Raw genomic sequence first — 18,643 nt, 5'->3', positions numbered from 1 at the left:
CTGTTTTTTCCAAGGGTAAAGGAGTTTGAATCACAATAGTTGCGTCCCAAATGACGCACTATACACTATGCACTTATACACTATGTACTTGTGCACTATGCACTCACCCATGTAGTGCGTGAATTGTATAAGGTTATTTTGTCATTTAACAACGGAGTCCGATACTCTCTCCCCCTCCGCTACGTGATTTAAAGCTGCGACAGTCGAGTGCACAAAGTGTCCAACATTCCACACTTCGTTTTTTCCGTTAATTTAGTGCATCATCCGGGTATTTAAAGAGTACTTTTTGTTTTTGGAACTTTCAGTGTGAATGCACTACTGCACTATTTATACTTAAAAACGTCATAGAATAGTGCATAAGTACGCGAATTGGGACGCACCTATTATGCTTAAGAATACCCCTTACCAGTGGTAAGCTGACTGTAATGCACATCCTCTTGCGGCTTATTGCTTTATTAAATCATTTAAATGCCAAGCTATCTGTCTGTAATAATTAATAATGAGTGGCTCTGTAAATGAAGGACCTGCTTATGTAATTATCTGTTTGTTTTGCTTTAATTACAGGATCCATTTATCGTTTTGTCTCAGATTCTGTAATGGAAAATCGAGGTGAGTATTTATTGCCTTACTTTGCTCTGTCTTGATACTAATGATGGTGAATAATTGAGAAGAAACTGTTCCATTTGTAGATTTGTTGAATACGGTCCAGAAACTAATGTGCGATCTTGATTTAACACGTTTTGGTGCAGTGTTTATTGTCAAAAGCACAGTTACTACACAATTTATACTCTAGGATGCAGCCATTGTAGTCATGCATTTGTTATTTGTCTGTGAGAGCAGTGTAATGAGGAACAACTGCATTTGATTAAAATTGGATGTTTGCAGAAGTAATGGTCTAAAGCTTCCTGCTCGTCAACAAAACACTGGTAAAGAGCTCTGTGCCACTCCCTAAGGAAGGTCATCATGAAAGCAGTTCCCACCTTGAACAGATTCATAGAGCTTGTTTTCCAGGTCATGTCAGGTTCTGGGTCTAGGTAGAACCAACGAGCTGATTCTCTTCTCTCTCTGTTCTCTCGTTCTCTCTCATTGGAAATGCGCCCAGTGTAGGTGCTGTAACTGGGACAGAGAAAAGCAGGGTTTCAGTTCAGTCCTCTGAGTCATTTTTTTTTTTTTTTCCAGTGTAGATGCATGTGTGTTCTTACTGTGGGGCTGATCTTGGAACGGTTGCAAAGATAACAGATGAGTTGTGAGATGAATAGGTCAGAGTTCTTTTGTGATTGTGATCTATCCAACTTGGATGTACAAATTTTATGTAACATGTCAAAACCATGTAGCACAAAGCTATTTTTGTTTGTGCCTCTGTCTTTGCTTGCTTCATCTCTTTAGTTCTCTTTTGTCTTGTTGTATCATTGCAGTTTTTCCCTCTTGCTCTTTCTGTTGCCCCCAGTTCAGCATTATTGTTGCATGGCTTGGGGATTTCATAGTTCCTGCACCACAGAGAGAATGGATTGTTTGTTCTTGGTTCTTCGTTACTTCATCAAAGCCACAAACATTTAATTTTTTGTTCAAATATTTTGAAAGACGTGTTCTGCCTAAGGCCTGGTTTCACAGACAGGGCTTAGATTAAGCAAGGATTTTGCCATAGAAAAAAGCATTACTGGTGTGCATCTTAAGACAAAACAAAGGAACTGACATATTTTAAGATATGTCCGTGCAAGTTGATTTCAATTAAAACAGCTCAAACATGCATTCTAGTCTGGAACAAGGCTTAAGCCTTGTCTGTGAAACTGGGGGTAAAATTATTACAGCATTAGCCAATTCTATTCCAATGCTATATTTTTCGCCATGTTCGCATCCATAAACTGGTGGTTGAGTCAGCTAGTTGATTTTGCTGCTAGTCAATGCATTGGATCTGTCAACTAATCACAGATCACTTGAGTTTGTACTTCTTTTAAACATACATTTTAAACGCTTGTTAAGATTTATTTTTATGTTTTTTTTAAATATATATAAAGTCTCTCATACTCATCAAGGCTGCATTTTATTTGATCAAAAATACATTAAAATGGTAATGTTGTAATATTATTACAATTTCAAATTAACTGTTTCTATATTTCGAAAAACGTTGGGCTCCATACAACATTGGTTACATTGTGTTTCACAAAGAAAGTCATTCAAACAGGTTTGGAAAAATAAAAAGTCGGTGACAAAATTATGACAATTTTATTTTTTGTGTGAATTATTTATTTCAGTAACCATGTTAAACTATAAACAAAATACTAGCTATTAGGTTTGCAACAGGTACCAAAATTTTAGTAGTTGGTACTAATAACAGTGAAATTCTGTGGTTCTCGGCACCAATTTTGTACTAGAACAAAAACGGTTGAATTACGTACATAAAAAAATTATTTGCTTATTTGTCTCGTTCATTGGTTACCACTGTCAATTGCTGCCGTTTCCGATACAATCGCACATTTAAATGAGGTTGTCAATCCAGAAAAATTGCAGTGTACTTGGCAGCAAGAAAAACTGAACTTGTATTCAGATTGTGAATGGGCAATAAACAAAAAGCAAGATAAGAGACCTCCCTTTATAATCACCAAGGCTGTCAATCTCTAAAGTGAAAGCTCACTGAATTTGTTGGTTATAATAATAGGATTCGCAAGTGTGTGGCTTGCATTGAACAAAACACAACTTTGTCCGTTTTCAGTTCTGTTAAGCGGTTCTGACTAACTTACTGCATCTCTGATAGGCCATTGTGTTCATGCACTCAAATGATTGTGATTGGCTACAATGGTCAACGCTACGAAAGAGAGCGTTTGAAAGCAGCGTCTATTAGCAGTACTCTGTACTACCGGTACTGCAGAAATGCTGGTATGGTCAACATTCTTCTTTTTTTAACTACTACTAGTATGGCACGTTTGACAACCCTACTAGCTGGTGTGCTGCTGTTTATATTTAGTCGACAGCTGAAGTGATGACTGTTTTAATACTTTCATCCTGGAGATTATTCCTTATTAATTATTAAACAAAGTTTGCATGATAACAAACAAATACCATTCTAATGAATGTTGAGAGAACATGGATACTGATATGAGTTTTCCTATATGTTTGTGTATACAAGCTTCAGTCATGTAAAGAGGGAGCCTGAATAACTTTCCTTCAATTGTGGGTGAAGTCACTTAAATATACTTGCGCAGCTTTTATTGCTGTTATTCATTTGTGAACTAATGAAGCTCCAGTAATGTACACTTGATCTCTTGACTTGAGCATCCTTCTAAGATTTGACAGGACATTAGGTCAAATATAGTGAATTTTGGTGAATCATTATATTCATTTGAGATCCATCTGGGTGTGTTTGTCCTTAGGCTGCACGATCACACATGGTCATGGATGGTGACCAAAGATCTGGAGCACTGTTGATCACAGGGAGGATGTGGTCCATGACTGATGTTTCTCATCTAAAAGAAGCTTTTATATGCACATCAATGCAATTCAAGAGTTTGGGACAGAATTGCTTAGTTATACGCTGTGGAATGAGAAATAATGTCAGGCTGTAGGAAATGGGATTAGGAGTGCGATCTGCTGTAGTCAAGTTACACAGCTACACACTTCCACATTCCCGTTCTCTGCTAATGTACTCTGCTGGATAAAATTGCATTCTTGGAATTCCTGTGGATGAAGATTTGCTGAAGTGCATTACCCTCTGCTCCGTGCAGAGGGCAGGAGTCCAGATCCACTGATCACTGAGCGTAGACTAATAGATTTAATGTTCGAATTAAAGAGAGAGTTTGTTTAGGGGACCTAGATTCAGTATCAATCTTAAAGGGACATTTCACCCAAAAATATATTGTCATTGTTTACTCACCATTCCAGACCTGTCTGACTTTCTTTCCTCTGTGGAACACAAAAGGAGAAATGCTGAAGCTTGCTCTTTTCCATGCAATTGCAATTGGGTTGAGCTTTCAAGCAAAACAAATGTATCATAAAAGTAGTTTTTGTAACTTGTATACAATATTCCAAGTCTAAAATTTACACTAGCATTCAAAAGTATTGGGGTCAGTGAGATAGAATTTAAAGGTGCCATCGAATTGAAAATTGAATTTACCTCGGCATAGTTGAATAACAAGAGTTCAGTACATGGAAATGACATACAGTGAGACTCAAACTCCATTGTTTCCTCCTCCTTATATAAATCTCATTTGTTTAAAAGACCTCCGAAGAACAGGCGAATCTCAACATAACACCGACTGTTACGTAACAGTCGGGGTGTACGCCCCCAATATTTGCATATGCCAGCCCATGATCGAGGCATTAGACAAGGGCAGCCAGTATTAACGTCTGGATGTGCACAGCTGAATCAACAGACTAGGTAAGCAAGCAAGAACAACAGCGAAAAATGGCAGATGGAGCAATAATAACTGACATGATCCATGATATCATGATATTTTAGTGATATTTGTAAATTGTCTTTCTAAATGTTTCGTTAGCATGTTGCTAATGTACTGTTAAATGTGGTTAAAGTTACCATAGTTTCTTACTGTATTCACGGAAACAAGAGCCGTCGCTATTTTCATTTTTAAACACTTGAAGTCTGTATAATGCATAAACACAACTTCATTCTTTATAAATCTCTCCAACAGTGTAGCTTTAGCCCGTTAACCATGGAGCACTATCAAACTCATTCAAAATCAAATGTAAACATCCAAATAAATACCATACTTACGCTATTAGACATGCTGCATGACGAACACTTTGTAAAGATCCATTTTGAGGGTTATATTAGCTGTGTGAACTTTGTTTATGCAGTGATAGAGTCGAGAGCTCGGGAGGGGACGGAGAGCGCGAGCAATTAAAGGGGCCACAGCCTGAATCGGCGCATTTCTAATTATGCCTCAAAATAGGCAGTTAAAAATATTAATTAAAAAAAATCTATGGGGTATTTTGAGCTGCAACTTCACAGACACATTCAGGGGACACCTTAGACTTATATTACATCTTGTAAAAAAACATTCGATGGCACCTTTAAGATTCAATTTTAATTTAAGATTTTACAAATTTAAGAATTTACAAAAATGTTCTTTTGAACTTCCTATTTATAAAGAATTCTAAAAAAAAATGTATCACTGTTTCCACAAAATCATTAATCAAGCAACCATTTTCAACTTTAAGAATAGTCAGAACTTTAAGAATAGCACCAAATCAGCGTATTAGAATTATTTCTGAAGGATCATGTGACGTGAGAATTACAGCTTTGCAATCGCAGAAATAAATTACATTTTAAAATATAATTTAAAGGGTTAGTTCACCTAAAAATAAAAATTCTGTCATTAATTACTCACCCTCATGTCATTCCAAACCCGTAAGACTTTCTTCCATCTCATAACACAAATGAAGATATTTTTAGTAAAATCTGAAAGATTTATGTCCTTCCATTGACAGCTACACAACTACCATTTTGACATGTCAAAAAGTTCATAAAGACATTGTAAAACTAATCCATATGAATTGAGTGGTTTAGTCCAGTTTTCTGAAGAGACATGATCGATTTATACAATGAATAGAATCAATTTAGGCAAATAATCACTAATAATCTTCCCTTTCAGTGAGCAAGCTCAAACAACAAGCCAAAAATGCATATAATATATGGACATGGCAACACTGCAGGAGCTCGCTCTGTGAATCAGGCTTCAAGCATAAACAAAACATGACTCCTCTGTCAATGTTTTTTAGATAAAATTGCAGAATGAGTCTTTGGTCGAAAATAGTGGATATCAAACATGCGAGACGCCAGAACATTGCTATGGTTACCATGATGTCAATCATCACAATTTCGGGACTGAGTCACATTCACGGAACGATCATTTAGGGGACTCCCTCCCGTATTTAAATGCGCTTGTCACTCCTGAAACTATCCAATGTGTGCATGGCCAATGAAGGTTATCCAATGTTTTCTTTGTAATGTCAGTGAAATTTAACATTTCAGTTAAAATATTGACTAACATGATGTGTTAAGAGCGTTTTTGATGATCAGTCAGTTGTATTCTCCATAACCACAAAGTCAAATGTCTGCCCAGCTGATACCATCTCTCCCTTTTTGGCAGAACTTCCCTTTAATCCCGTGCTCTTTTTTTTCCCTTTGCTTTTCATTAGAACTCATACGCAAGCGCACACACACTCACTTTGCACTTTGACCTCTGCTTTAAGGAATGATAGGCATCCGTTGGCGTCTACACTGATCTGCTTTGCAAGCTCGTTTATGAAGTGGAGGGAGAGAAAGTGGTGTGGAGGCAGGGGCCTGTGTGAGAGAGGGAGAGGGGGTGGAGAGAGTTGCAGAAGGAGGGCTGAAGGACACTGGAAGAAAAGAAGTGTAGTTGGCATGAGATCCACTCAAAGAAAAGAGAGGACCTTGGAAATGTTGTGGGTTGGAAAGTGGAAGGAAACATGAGAGCGACACTAGGTGACAGGAAAGGAGTACTTTGAAACTGAAAGGAAAAGCAGAAGACTTTGGGTACCCTGAATTGCTGCTGCTGTTCACTGGGGTGCACCTGGACAGGAGCTGCGAACGGAGGCCCTTAAAGGGGGCTGGAGCATGGGACAGACGTTCCCTCTAGAGACTGCACCTCAAAACTCTTGCGCACACTTGGGTGAGTCAAGAAAACACTTCAAAAATGAGCGTTTTAAGACATTGTAGGCAGCTTCAGACAAGAAGGTAGTTTCAAAAGGTAGCCAAACTAATCATGCTGCCTTCTAAGATACCTTATTTTGGCTAAAATAGAAGGTGGCATTAGTGTAGGCAGTCCTTTTTGGAGAATGCAATCCCAGAATTCACTACAACAAGTTCAGTTAAAAAAAAAAAGGTGGTGTTGAAGTTGAAGCAATAAGAAATGTTAGGTGCGTCCCAATTCACGTACTTGTGCGCTATTCTATGCCATTTTGTAGTATAAATAGTGCAAGTAGTGTGTTCACACTAAAAATTCCAAAAATAAAAAGGGCACTTTTAATAACTGCATGATGCACTTATTTAACCAAAAAAATGAAGTGTGGACTGTCGCAGCTTTAATTATGAAGCGGAGGGGGGAGGGGCTATCAGACTCCAATGTTGAATGACAAAATAACCTTATAAAGTTCATTCACTATACAGTTGACTACACAGTGTATAAGTGCATAGTGTATAGTGCGTCATTTGTGACACAACTGTTGTTTTATAAATACTTACTATCATTCAGTTTTGAAATGTATTGATTTTAAAAAGTAATATAATTTTAATTAATTGGTATAATTTTTGAGTATTTAATTTTAAATATTATTATATTTTATTTTATTATTTTACCCAATTTTTGTTTGTGCTACTTATCCACCTTATTTTTCAGCTATTTCCTGTGAATGTGTAAGACTTTGAATTCATTAGCCAGTATAGGTAAATGACTAAAAGAATAACAAAGTGCAATAAACTAAAACTATTATTATTGTGATTAAAATAATAAATTCAAATAATATGATATTTGTGATTTCAAGCAGCATAATGTATTTGTACAGCTAAAATAACTGAAAGCGACTGACACCGGAAGGATTGCACATTCAAGTTTAATGGCTGTATGTGAAAATAGGGTGGATATTTGTTTATTAGAATATCTCGCTCTTTGCTTAACATGCTAATGGCAAACTATTGAAACTTTTTAGGTTACAAAACAGTTAAGAGACTGTCTTACAAAGCAGCTGCCAATGTTGGCAGTAAGCAGTGAGGCAGCTCACTAGGTTTTAGAAGCACTAAGCTCAGCAAGCATTACCTCAGCTTGACTTCAGCACAGCAGGAACTGGTTATTACTCAGCAGTAGGGAAGAAATGGTTACCGGTTTGACATAAACCATGTTACAATTCCCAATGGTTAGTATTATCATTTCATGTTTAAACTATCATTATTTGATTACCTCAATTGAAAGTACCATTAAACATTAAAGGCACCATGAAATCCAAATTGACAGTTGCAATATTTATTATAGAAATTTATTCATGTGCATCATTATTCTTTAAAAATTAATATGCCCTGACGTGAGCACTTTTTTTTACTGGTTTGTAGGCAGGACAACCTGTCACTCAAATGAGATCACAGCAACAGCAAACCAAAGATCCAATGAATTCCTGATGGACAAACGCAAGTCCCGCCTTACATTTTTTCCTGTTCGAGAAGCCTTTTCACTCGAATATAGGCCTACGTCACAAAGACGATCGCAACTTCCGTTTAATGCCGACTTTAAATGTGGATAAAAGCCTGAAGTCTGAATTACGATGATCTTTGTACTGTTTCCCCCAGTGCAGGGTGTGAGACACCACCGATAGCTATGACAAACAGGGAGACAAAGCACAGCTGACATTCGGTTACTGCACAGAGGAAGCAATCAAGTCTTTAATGTTCCTCAGCCAAACAGCACGGCTAGGTTTCATGTCACAATACAGGCATCTTTGTTCTCTTGGCAGAATCCGCTCACTGTTGTCTCTGCCGACACTGTATTTGTTTCCAGTGGTTTCTCCTTGCAGCAAAATGTCAATTCGCTGGAAGCAACTGAAACGTTTTATCCCTACGACAATGTGTCCAATAGGAGCTTAACCTCAGACAAAAATAGTTCCAAATAGGGGTGGGTCACAATGTTGTCCAACAACTGACTATTTTATCTAGTAGTATTTATTTATGTGTGTGTAGTTTTTATTTATATATTTACAGTATTACAAAATACAATATTATTTTTTATATTATGTTTATACTATATTTATATTATATATTTTTTTATTTAATTTTTTTAAAGTATTTTTAAGTGTACAGTCAAACCAAAAATGATTGACATTTTTTATATTTGATATATTTTTACTAGTGGGTGCAGGACACTATAGATAATTTTATGTAAGTGAGGATAGCAAAATAAAGTAAACTGTGACATATTTATTTCCAAAAATTCTTCATACCAAAAATTATTCAGTCACTTTGACCTGACCATGTTATCTGACATAATTAAAATTAATTCCTTCTGTTCTGACACAGTTTAACTCTGAGATCTTGTCATATTTTATTACCATTTTTTTTAAAACTATAGTGAATAAACTGTATTAATGAATGAAATGTTCAAGGTGTCTGAATACATTTTGGTTTGACTGTATATAATTATAAATAAGTAATAATATAAGTGCTTTTGTTATTAATATATTAATAATATAAATATCATAATAATAATAATAATAGAATATAATAAATTATATTATTAATAATATAATTGTAATTTAGATTTTTCTATTTTAAATGTATATATTATTCATAATTACAAATATATATTTTTAATTGCTAACAATATAACAATGAATTTTTATTTTATATTCTATATTATATATATTATACATGATATTTTGCTTTATTTGTCTTAATTTTGTATGTTGTTGGATAGTTTGCACAGTAAAAAACGTTCTTGAAAAAAATATATTTTCTATTCATGCCCACCACTACAGCCATACATATTCCACAAGTCGTCTTTGGCCATAGCATGTTTAATGTGGTATTTTGAGTTTCTCATCCCAAGTGTTACGTTTTTAATATTCCGTTTCAAGTCGTTGCTGTTTTAACATGCCGTTTCTTGTCTTGAGACCCCTGCATTCGGTTCTTTTGTTGCACTCCTGTGTTTTTGAACTTGTTTGTTTGTGAATGCAAAAATGCATCTTATGTAAAAGCCCCCTAAGAAAATGCATTTGATTTTCTTGCAGTCAAATATTCAACTAGTGGTTCAGGCATCCCACTGATCAGTCAATTTTCTTTTTTTTAATATGCTTTTTTTGATCATTTGAAGCACAGCTTTGAGAAATATACATTATCAGACAAGCAAGGCTGTCTGGAATGAGAGCCTGTAGTTATTTGTGCATTTACAGCAATGCATAAGGGGGTGGTGTGTAGCACCGGGCAGTGATTGACTCTTCATGGTTTCTCCCTGCGGAGACAGACTGTTACATAATGAAACAAGCTGCTCCAGGCTGAATGCCGGCCTTATTTCCGACAACACAACTGCCTACACACTCCTCCTCTCATTTGCTTAGCATATACACCTCAAGCCTCGGGCTCTGGATTTGCATGTGCATGCATCCAAAAGCACTAGGCGACTAGTCGGTGGGTTGCCTGAATGACAAGGCAACTAATCGATCTCAAGGTCCGATTTCCGGTGCACCTACCTCGATCGGATATGTTTGTTTTAGGCCGTTTACATAAGATGTGCTAAAAAACAGCTTCACGTTGGGCAACAATGCAATGGACTTGAATGGTGTTTTTAAAATGTAACTGTTGTTAAAAGTACACCTTTTGTCGACGGACACTTAAAAAAACAGTGTGAGACACTCTTTGGAAGACAGTTGGGTTCTGTTTTGCTGTATGTGATGTGCTGGGGCTGAATAAAATGGATTTCTTGCTGTCCTGCTTAAGTGCTTGATTGTGTCAGTCTGGTTAGGTAATGTAGCTGAGAGGTCCTTCAAATCACTTGGCCAAAAGAGGGTAAGCCAAACTCATTATGGTGGAATAAGCAGTCAGTGCCACATCCTTTGAGGAACAGTTCTTTTGAAAGTACTAGAATCTTTAAACAGGGGAAAAATAGAGTTTTTCCCATTTTAGCTTTATTTGGTGTGTTATAGGGCTGGGTATTGTCAGATACCTTATGATATGTACCACAATACATTTTTTACTTATTCTTTTTGCCTTATTTTTTCATTTTTGGTTTTAGGTTTGTGTTTTATTTGTATTTTTGATGAAATAATAGAGATTTTCAATGAGAACTGAGTACAACTGTAGGAAATTATAGAAATGATCACAAAAATACACTACCATTCTGTCAGTTTGGGATGAGTAAAACATTTTTTTAAGAAATTAACTATTATTCAGTAACAGTGCGCTAAATTGATCAGTGATCAGCGACAATACAACGTTTACATTATTTAAAAAAAAGCATTTCAAATAAATGCTGTTCTTTTGTACTTTCTGTTCATCAAAGAATCCTAAAAGAGGATAATGGTTTCCACAAAAATATTTGTTTTCAACACTGGTGCTCAATAAATGATTCTTATTATCATCAAATCAGCATGTTAAAATGATTTCTGAAGGATCATGTGACACTGAATACTGAAGTAATGGCTGTTGAACATTCAGCTTTGCCATCACAGGAATAAAGTACTTTCTAAAATATATTAAAATAGAAAACAGCTCATTTAAATTGTAATATTTCACAATATTACCTTTTTCCTGTATTTTTGATCAAATAAATGCAGCCTTGATGAGCATAAGAGACTTCTTTGAAAATCATTAAAACAAGTCTTACCAACCCCAGACTGTTGAATGGCAGTGTAAATAAAACTTTTGATACAAGTACCAATTCAATAGTGTAAGAAGAACAGTGGCACTCTATTCATATATGATAGTTTCAGCAGTCTGTCTGATAAAATAAAGTGCATATCAGTGCTCAACTGCACATCAGTAAACTATCATGTTTGTTTTATCTGCTGTTTTCTGTTTTTTTTTCCCCATTTCACACTGTGGTGGACTGTGGGAGGGGGGCTTTTTTGATTCACCTCTTTCCCCCCTCTCCCTCCCTGTTTCAGGATCAGGGTGGAGTGCCGTTTCCTCCCTCTGTTTCCCAGGCCTCGCCCCCCTCCGTTTTCCATGGCAATCTGAATCTCTCCCTGCCATTAATGCACAGCCTCTGCGTGATTTGTTCTTTAAACAACACCTCGCTCGCATCTTTAGCTACTCCGCGTATCATTTGGAGCCTTGTCTTCCGGATCTGTTTCCTACTGGTTCACTTATCGTGCCGCTATTAGTGATGTCTGATCCATTAAGGGCTAATATCTTGACTCAAGCTGCTGACGCTCAAGTTTAATGCAGCTGGATGATATCTGCGTAACACATTGCTCTGTTTTCTCACCGAACTCAGTGGATGTGCGTCATTCACTGATTGTCTTTCCAAAGGCTGGGACTCCTCGCCGGCTGTGCTTTTAGGATATGATCATGGATATGTGGCGACGGCTGGTGTTTCTTGGTTCTTTTCTGGAAGGTGTTCCCCTTTGTTAGACATAAGGAGTCCATTCTGGCTTTTACACTTCTCATGTACTCAAGAAACTGGGAGTCCTCACACTTTTTGAGTTGTGAGACTGCCTGTTCCTCAGACAGCGTCTTCCATCTGAACTGTTGGATATATGGTTATGTTCAGTCACATTGTGCTCTAGGACTGTAACTTTTTCATTTGTACTCCTACTTCAACATTTTCACTCCTCGATTTGGAGACGCCAAACAGGAAAGGAAGTGGACGCTTGTATGGCTTGCTGCTTTCAAACAAGTTGCCATGGCAGCTGGAGTCCAGGTAGACTGCATTTACACACTAAAATGTAGTAATGGGGGACTTATTAGTGTTTTAATAATTAAGGAGCAATTTGGATATGTTTTCCAAACCCCATGAGTCTTTATGTTGTCTGTTTTAGCTTCTTTGCTTTGAGTTTTCCTCCCTGTTGATTTGTGGGTTGCAGGTGTTGGTTGTCTATATTTGTACTTGCCTAAAAGCATAGGTTTTTACTACACTCTAAAAAATGCTGGGTTAAAAACAACCCAAGTTGGGTTGAAAATGGACAAACCCAGCGATTGGGTTGTTTTAACCCAGCAGTTGGGTTAAATGTTTGCCCAACCTGCTGGGTAGTTTTATTTAAACCAACTATTGTTTAAAAATTGCTATATGGCTAGCTTAAAATGAAGCCAAAATAGTTGGGAAATTAAAAACCAGATGCAATTAGAGGCAACAATAAGAGACAAAAGGTGAATGTTTATTAATAAGCTTTAATATTTTATTAATATAAATTTAATAGTTTAATAGTTTATTAATATAAATTTATTAATAAGCAATTTAATAAATGTTTATTGTTTAATAATTATTCATTGAACATTAATAAATGTTCATTTCCAACATACTTTGGGTTAATTTTAATTAAGCAATGCAGTAATTTTTAAACAATAGTTGAGTTAAATAAAACTACCCAGCAGGTTGGGCAAACATTTAACCCTACCGCTGGGTTAAAACAACCCAATTGCTGGGTTTGTCCATTTTCAACCCAACTTGGATTGTTTTTAACCCAGTATTTTTTAGAGTGTAGGCGAGTATTAGTATGTTATTACAGTGACAAGTATTAGATAGTATACATGTAATGATTTAGCAAATGTTTGAAAGTCAACAAGAACAAGTATGAACTACAGCTCTTTACAAATGAAGGTGCTAAATTCAACATTCTGAAGATTAGGAATGGATCACGATGGTTGACTAGTAATTTAAATTTTTTCCTTTTTTTTTCCATCTGTGGTCATTTATTGTTCCGTGTTTTTAGAGGAAAAAAATAGTGACTACTAGGCCTGTCAAAATGAACGTGTTAATTTTGCGATATATTTATTTATTTAAATATTTAACACAATTAACACAGCATCCTTTTTTTCTGTCATCCTTTGGCTGCGCTACAGTATATGATCACGCTATCATTCGTTCAAGTGCTATTAAACCATTAAAGTGTGATAAGATGCAAAAGAATTACTAAAATCTGTACTGGCGCGCTGTCTGTGAATAAACACCCGAAACGCGTGCAAAGAATGCTGCTTCGGACATTAAGTTCTCCTTCATGCTTGAATGGACAAAAGTACACAGAATTATGTCAAAATGCCAATTTTTGGCAATTATCATTGTAAGCATAGTCTTACACGAGTTAAAAAGTGTTAAATGAACATAAAGAATTTGTCATGTGTGTCAGATCCGTGTCAGGTCTTAAAGTGACAGCAGCCTAATAAACCTGCTGCTGTTTTAATGTTTATTAATGTTAATCAAGAACAACAGACAAAGAGAAAATCACTCACTGCTCTTGACTGAATCACTTTTGTAGATTTCATAATCTACAGTGAAGACTGTGCAATGTTTGATTATTCAGTTTCTGTGTATTTACCTGTTAGACCTACATGAAAATCTTAAAGCACCGTTTACACGGTTACATGGGTCAAAACCAAAAAAAACAATATATATTTATGTATGTATGTGTATATGTAAAAACCCGGCCTGCCTGGGCTAGTAGAAAAAAAAAAAAAAAAAACCTTAGTGTTGAGCCCTAAAATACTAAAGGCACAGCTAAATGTGACATTTTTTTTTTTTTTTTTTTTTTTTTTTTTTTTTACAATGGGTTCACGTAAAAATTGTTTTAAGTTCACTTAAATATGTTATATATTTTTAAAGCCTATTAATTGTTAAAATTGATAGCTTTCAATTATACCGTGATGATGAATGGCTATAATTAATGATTAAAATTTAGGGAAAAAAATCAATTTAATAGAATCATCAGTGTCAGTACTGGTATCAGTGATGTTGGCCTTCATTCATAGTGCTTAGTAAAAAGATGCAATTAAACAAATATATTTAAAATATACCATTTTTATGTTGTTTCTACATTATTTTGGAGATTCAATGTGAAAGTATTACAGTCTAAAAATGTTAAAGAAATGTAATGTTAGGTGTGATTATTAATAATATTAATTTTTGTTTTAATCGATTGACAGCACTAGTGCCAACATATGATTTTCTTTACAAAATGATTTTCTTTTATATTTGTTAATGCTTGAATTCGACTGCATATTGAAATAAAAACAGCCTACAGGGTTCCCACAGTTCTGGAACACATGAAAATGTCAGGGAATTTCAAAAGTGTAATTTTTCATGCTGGAAGAAGTCATGGAAAATATTAATATTTTTGTAAAAATGATTATAATTTTTGAAAGTTCATGGAACTTTCTGTAGTAATTAATTTACTCTAACAATAATATTCTCTCTCACCAAGGCTGCATTTATTTGATCAAATACAGTAAAAACACTAATATTGTGAATTAATATTATTAATATTATTATTTAAATTAGTTTTCTGTTTTTATATATTTTAAAATGTAATTTATTCCTGTGATGGCAAAGCTGAATTTTCGGCATTCATTACTAAAATTGTCTAAAATTCTGATTTGGTTAATATTTTCATGGAAACCGTGATAGTTTTTCACGATTCTTTGATGAATAGAGGGTTAAAATGAACAGCATTTATTTTAAGTATTTTGTAACAATGTTGAAGTCTTTATTGTCACTTTATATCAACTTAAAAAAAAAAAATCATACTGACCCCAAACTTTTAAACAGTAGGCTTAATGTGCTAAAAAGTCACTTGTATTTCAAACAGAGAATGTGTTTAATAACAGTCACAGCCAAGCAGGCACTGTTATAGTCCGATAATCTCTAAATGGAAAAATATTTTAAATGGCCCTGGTCCTGTACCTTACTGTACTTATGTGATGCACAGTGTACAAAAGAGAGTACAGTGAGGCCCATCCCCATCAACCGGAAAGTTCAAAGCCATGTTCGGCACCCACTTGAATGGGCCAAAGATATGAGATTGTGAGTCTCTTGGCAGTGCTGGACCTGAGAGGAATGTGAGTGTGTAACATGGGGATGCAGTGGCCTCTGGCCAGCTCACCATGCTGAGATGTGATTGAGGTTCGCAATGGGGATCAGCTCGTCTTCTCACGAGAGCCGCCAGAAAACACTCTGCGTTGGGGTTTAAAACAATAGTGACTCTTAGGAGGCTCAGCAGTTTAGTATGTTTTGATATTGAGGTTGGAGAAGGGTTGTGGTGTCAAGTATTTCATGCTTGAGGGCGTCTCTGGATCCAGTGCACAGGACACAGCTGCATGTATGGGACAGTATGATTGTCATGTTTCGTATGATGGCACAATATTATAATTCACCCTGATGTGGCACGCTATATATAATATGCTTACGTAAACACTCTGCACAACACAAAGTAACATAAACCATCTGACCCCAGGCCTCTTGGAGCCATTGATATACCCTGTGTTTGACGGGTCAGTCAAGGCACTAATTCTCTGTCTGTTCTCCAGATGATGAGGGTGACCACCAGCACAGCACCATGGGGAGCGAAGGGGGCACGGCAGGGGAAGGCACCCCTCCTCCCAAGCGCAAGGGAAAGTTCTCTACCCTGGGTAAGATCTTCAAACCCTGGAAATGGAGGAAGAAGAAAAGCAGCGAGAAGTTTCAGGAAACTTCAGAAGGTCCTTTGTTCTTTTTTCTTCATGTTTGTTTTGGAAAATATGTTTCCTTGACTTTTTTTTCTAAAATCACACCCTACTGTTTGTTAATGTTTTCTTTCCTTTGCTGATATGAATGTTTTCTCAGATGTTTTGAACAATAATGAGATGATTTCAAAATCCTTTTGCCCAGTGGTTCGTAACTGGTTTTGCTTGAGGGCTTGATACCTGACATTAAATGTTCATCCAACACTGTACTAAAAATGTTTAACATACAAAAGTAAACAGTTGTCCTTATTTTGGTTTATTTTTGATGTCTAAATGTGTTTTAAATGTCCAGTAATTCAAATGATAATATTCAGTAATTAGCCTGAATCCATAAACACTGAAGGCACTCATCATACAAGGCCTTTGCAGGAGATGCACTAATCTGTGGTTCAAAACCATTAAGTTGCATACAGCTGTGTGCAGTTGAGAGTTTAGCTTTTATATATAGTGTTTTGTTCCCCCCACAGTTTTGGAAAGAAAGATGTCGATGAGGAGGCCAAGACAGGAACTGATCGAGCAGGGAGTGCTAAAGGAGCTTCCTGACAATGGTAGGAGAGAAAAGTGTGTTTGTGTGTGTCTGTAACGATATATTGTACCAAGAAATGTGTATCCTAAAGTGAGCTAAACCTGGCAAAACCTCCTTTTGGGGATAAAAAGGATATAAAAAGTAAATAAAGTGCAGAAAGTTTGCTGTTAGGGTTAAGGTTAGGTAAGGTTACAGTATTTATAACTATCTGTCTATAAAAACAATGGAAGTCAATGCAGCGTCCCCATTTAGATGTGTGTGCGCTCAAGAAAATGGGTGTTTCTTCAACTATGGGCACTTTAATGTCCCAGGGTTTGATTTTTACTTAAACAGATTTTTGACACTTTTAAAATGCTTTTCATGTGTAGATTTTGTTGGTTTTTTTCCTCACACCCAGAATCCATCTTAAAAATGCATCATAATCAGTTGTCACGTCATTTTAACCAAAGCCAATTTTTGTCTATCAGTTAAGTTGTAATTTTTGGCCAAATCATGCAATTACTTATTGCATTAAAAAAAATATTAGTATCTACTTATTCCTATTCCATCTATCTATTTTGGATTCATAAAATTCTAGCTACTGTATGAAATTAGTTTTAGTTGGCAAAGAGTTGGCCATTTTGGAAAAGACATTTGTTGGTCCAGGAAAAATGACTAAAATAACACTATTCTCATTTGAGAAATGTATATGATAGTTGGACACTATTATTAGATCATATGTAAACTAGTGATTGTATGAAAAGTATTTTATGAGAGTTTCTTATTAAAAGTCCATAGGTCCAAAAGCACCCAAGAAACACCCAAGTGTGTGTGTGTGTGTGTGTGTGTGTGTGTGTGTGTGTGTGTGTGTGTGTGTGTGTGTGTGTGTGTCAGGCAGGGGGTTTGCGCCTTTAATTTCTGAGTGGTCTCGCTGTATTTCTTACATTCCTGTCATTGTGGTCTTTGAGGATACTGGACATACCAACAGTGAAAACTCTGGGCCTCAGAAGGAAAATAAACATTGGGAATGATTTCCCCCTCATTTACAGATGTGTGGCATCAATTAGTGCTGAATCACAGTTCTCTGCTTCAAAGCTGTTTTGATACATGTGCTGTACATTAATTTCAGTTCATTTCAAGACTCCCTTCACATCAGAGAAAGACAGACAGCTCAGTGAGGTTGTCATCTCACCCCCACATAATGTGGCAGCAGTCAGGGGAGATGAGACAAATTCGGCAGTTTTCAAGGCAGATGAAGTGTGGAAATTTCAATTTGATACTTTTTTTTTTTTTTGAGTCTTCATATTTTGGGAAGGAAATGACATGCAGTTTTTCTTAAGACAAGAAAGTGGAGCAAATTGTGCCCTGCAGCAAAAAGCTTTGAAAGTCATGTGCTGTGAACTGGCTGCTTTGGAGGCCTATTTATTTGAGAGCTGCTCGTGTAACCTCTGAGAGATGTGTGAGGAGACGCAACCTGTACCTCAGAGCCAATTGAAGATAGAGACTTGTGTCGTACTTCAGAAGCAAACCACATTAGAATATAACCTGATTCAAACCTGATCCTTTTTTTTTTTTAAATGCAAATTCTTTGCAAGGCTCTCAGGAGAAAAAAAAAAATGTATTCAATGAACACTGTACTTAAAGGTGAAGAGTGTTATTTCGGTCTGTGCACATCCTTTGTGTGTGTGTGTGTGTGTGTGTGTCTGTGTGTATACTGTAGGGCTGTCAAACGATTAATCACGATTAATCGCATACAAAATAAAAGTTTGAGTTTGCCTAATATATGTGGGTGTACTGTGTGTAATTATTATGTATATATAAATACAAACACATCCATGTATATATTTGAGAAATATTTACAAGTATATGTATTTATTTATATTTTTATATAATTTATATTATATAAAAATAATGTTTTTTTGTACATAACATATATCTCTTAAATATATACATTAATTTGTGTGTATTTA

At 35.9% G+C, this 18,643-nt stretch overlaps 1 protein-coding gene across 5 annotated transcripts in view; it reads left to right on the top strand.

The window, feature by feature from the left end:
• The window catches only part of phactr4b (phosphatase and actin regulator 4b), a 48,156-nt gene that overhangs the window by 12,556 nt on the left and 16,957 nt on the right, over positions 1-18,643 (top strand). For 2 of the 5 annotated variants that reach the window (XM_048152447.1, XM_048152448.1), the window contains exons 3-5: positions 565-609; positions 15,974-16,144; positions 16,636-16,716. In XM_048152447.1, the coding sequence (XP_048008404.1) occupies positions 597-609; positions 15,974-16,144; positions 16,636-16,716 (265 nt within the window). In that variant the 5' untranslated portion in view covers positions 565-596. Of the gene's footprint in view, positions 1-564; positions 610-6,385; positions 6,648-11,718; positions 12,378-15,973; positions 16,145-16,635; positions 16,717-18,643 lie in introns of those variants that run through there. The other 3 variants (XM_048152445.1, XM_048152449.1, XM_048152446.1) reach the window with 3 other exon arrangements.

The sequence above is a fragment of the Megalobrama amblycephala genome, linkage group LG13 (genome assembly GCF_018812025.1).
Source record: "Megalobrama amblycephala isolate DHTTF-2021 linkage group LG13, ASM1881202v1, whole genome shotgun sequence".
Lineage (NCBI taxonomy): Eukaryota > Metazoa > Chordata > Actinopteri > Cypriniformes > Xenocyprididae > Megalobrama > Megalobrama amblycephala.
Note: the sequence above shows the minus strand (reverse complement) of the source record. Positions and strands in the feature narration are given on the sequence as shown.